We start from the raw sequence: 1113 nt of genomic DNA, 5'->3' as shown, positions 1-1113 counted from the left end.
GAAAAATAATCATTTGGATTTAGCTTGTATGTACTCACACTATTCTTACCAACATCGAGATCAGAAGCCCCGACAAATCCAAATTTCCCTCCCGGCACAGTACTTTCAGCAATGTTAAGAGACTGCAGATTCTCGGGAAAATATGGCGCATTATCATTTATATCGACTATATTTACCTCCAAACGATAAAGCCTGAGCGGGTTGTTGATCACGGCCTCTACGTTGACAGTACATTTTTTAGCCTTCGCACAAAGCTCCTCGCGGTCTATTCTTTCATTTACATAAAGGACGCCTGTTTTTAGATTCACATCGAAATATTTTCTTTTTGATCCGCTTACAATCTGAAACATACGTGCCTCCAACTCGTGGACATTAAGGTTCAGATCTTTGGCAAGATTTCCCACTGAAGTCCCCGGGTTTACCTCCTCTGATACAGAGTAAGAGAGCTGGCCCCACACCGATTCCCAGCAGCAATCCAAAAGAACAACGACTATATAAATCCACAACGGGCTCCGTATCCTCCGTGTCGACATATTTTTATCCGACGTGAACAGAGCATGTGGATAATAGGCTCCAAAATCCCGTCAAACAACTCAAGATAAAAGCTAATATCCAGAATCCTGTTTCCTCCCCTGCTTCAAGAGTCAATAGACACAATGATGTCCACACAATTCTGTCTTTCACTGCGTCTCTTTGTAACAAAGCCCCGAGAAACATCATCATCCTCTGAATCTGGGAGGAGCCTGACGCCACCAAGAGGAACATTAAAATGTGATGGTCTACAATGTCCCCCTGTGGTTATTTGAAATAACTGCATTTACCACTAAAAAGGGATGGATACTTTTGCTCTCAAGACAACATACAGCAAATAAGATCCGTAATAAATAATTTTATACAAAGCAGGATAATACTGCATTCTCTATTTCGTGGAATGAAATTGGGTAATAAATTCTCTAGAGACAATGTATTGATAGTGAAACCTGGTATAATTAACATATCAATAAATAGAGGACTGTAGGAAAACTTGAGTGAATATGCCTTCCAGACGCCAAACACCACACTGTGGCGCTCATTTCAGCACCATGGACAGTGCACGGCAGTGCTCTCCTACAA

General features: G+C 41.5%; 1 protein-coding gene across 1 annotated transcript; it reads right to left on the bottom strand.

Moving 5' to 3' along the window:
- Nucleotides 1-8: 8 nt before the first annotated feature.
- LOC121966012 (protocadherin alpha-13-like) lies at nt 9-533 on the bottom strand (the record flags this gene model as incomplete). Its single annotated transcript, XM_042516116.1, has 1 exon — nt 9-533. A coding segment is annotated over exon 1 (525 nt), but the record flags the coding sequence as incomplete, so codon positions are not given.
- Nucleotides 534-1113: the final 580 nt, after the last annotated feature.

The sequence above is a fragment of the Plectropomus leopardus genome, unplaced genomic scaffold, assembly GCF_008729295.1.
Source record: "Plectropomus leopardus isolate mb unplaced genomic scaffold, YSFRI_Pleo_2.0 unplaced_scaffold22740, whole genome shotgun sequence".
NCBI lineage: Eukaryota > Metazoa > Chordata > Actinopteri > Perciformes > Serranidae > Plectropomus > Plectropomus leopardus.
This window is presented reverse-complemented; position numbering and strand designations above follow the sequence as displayed.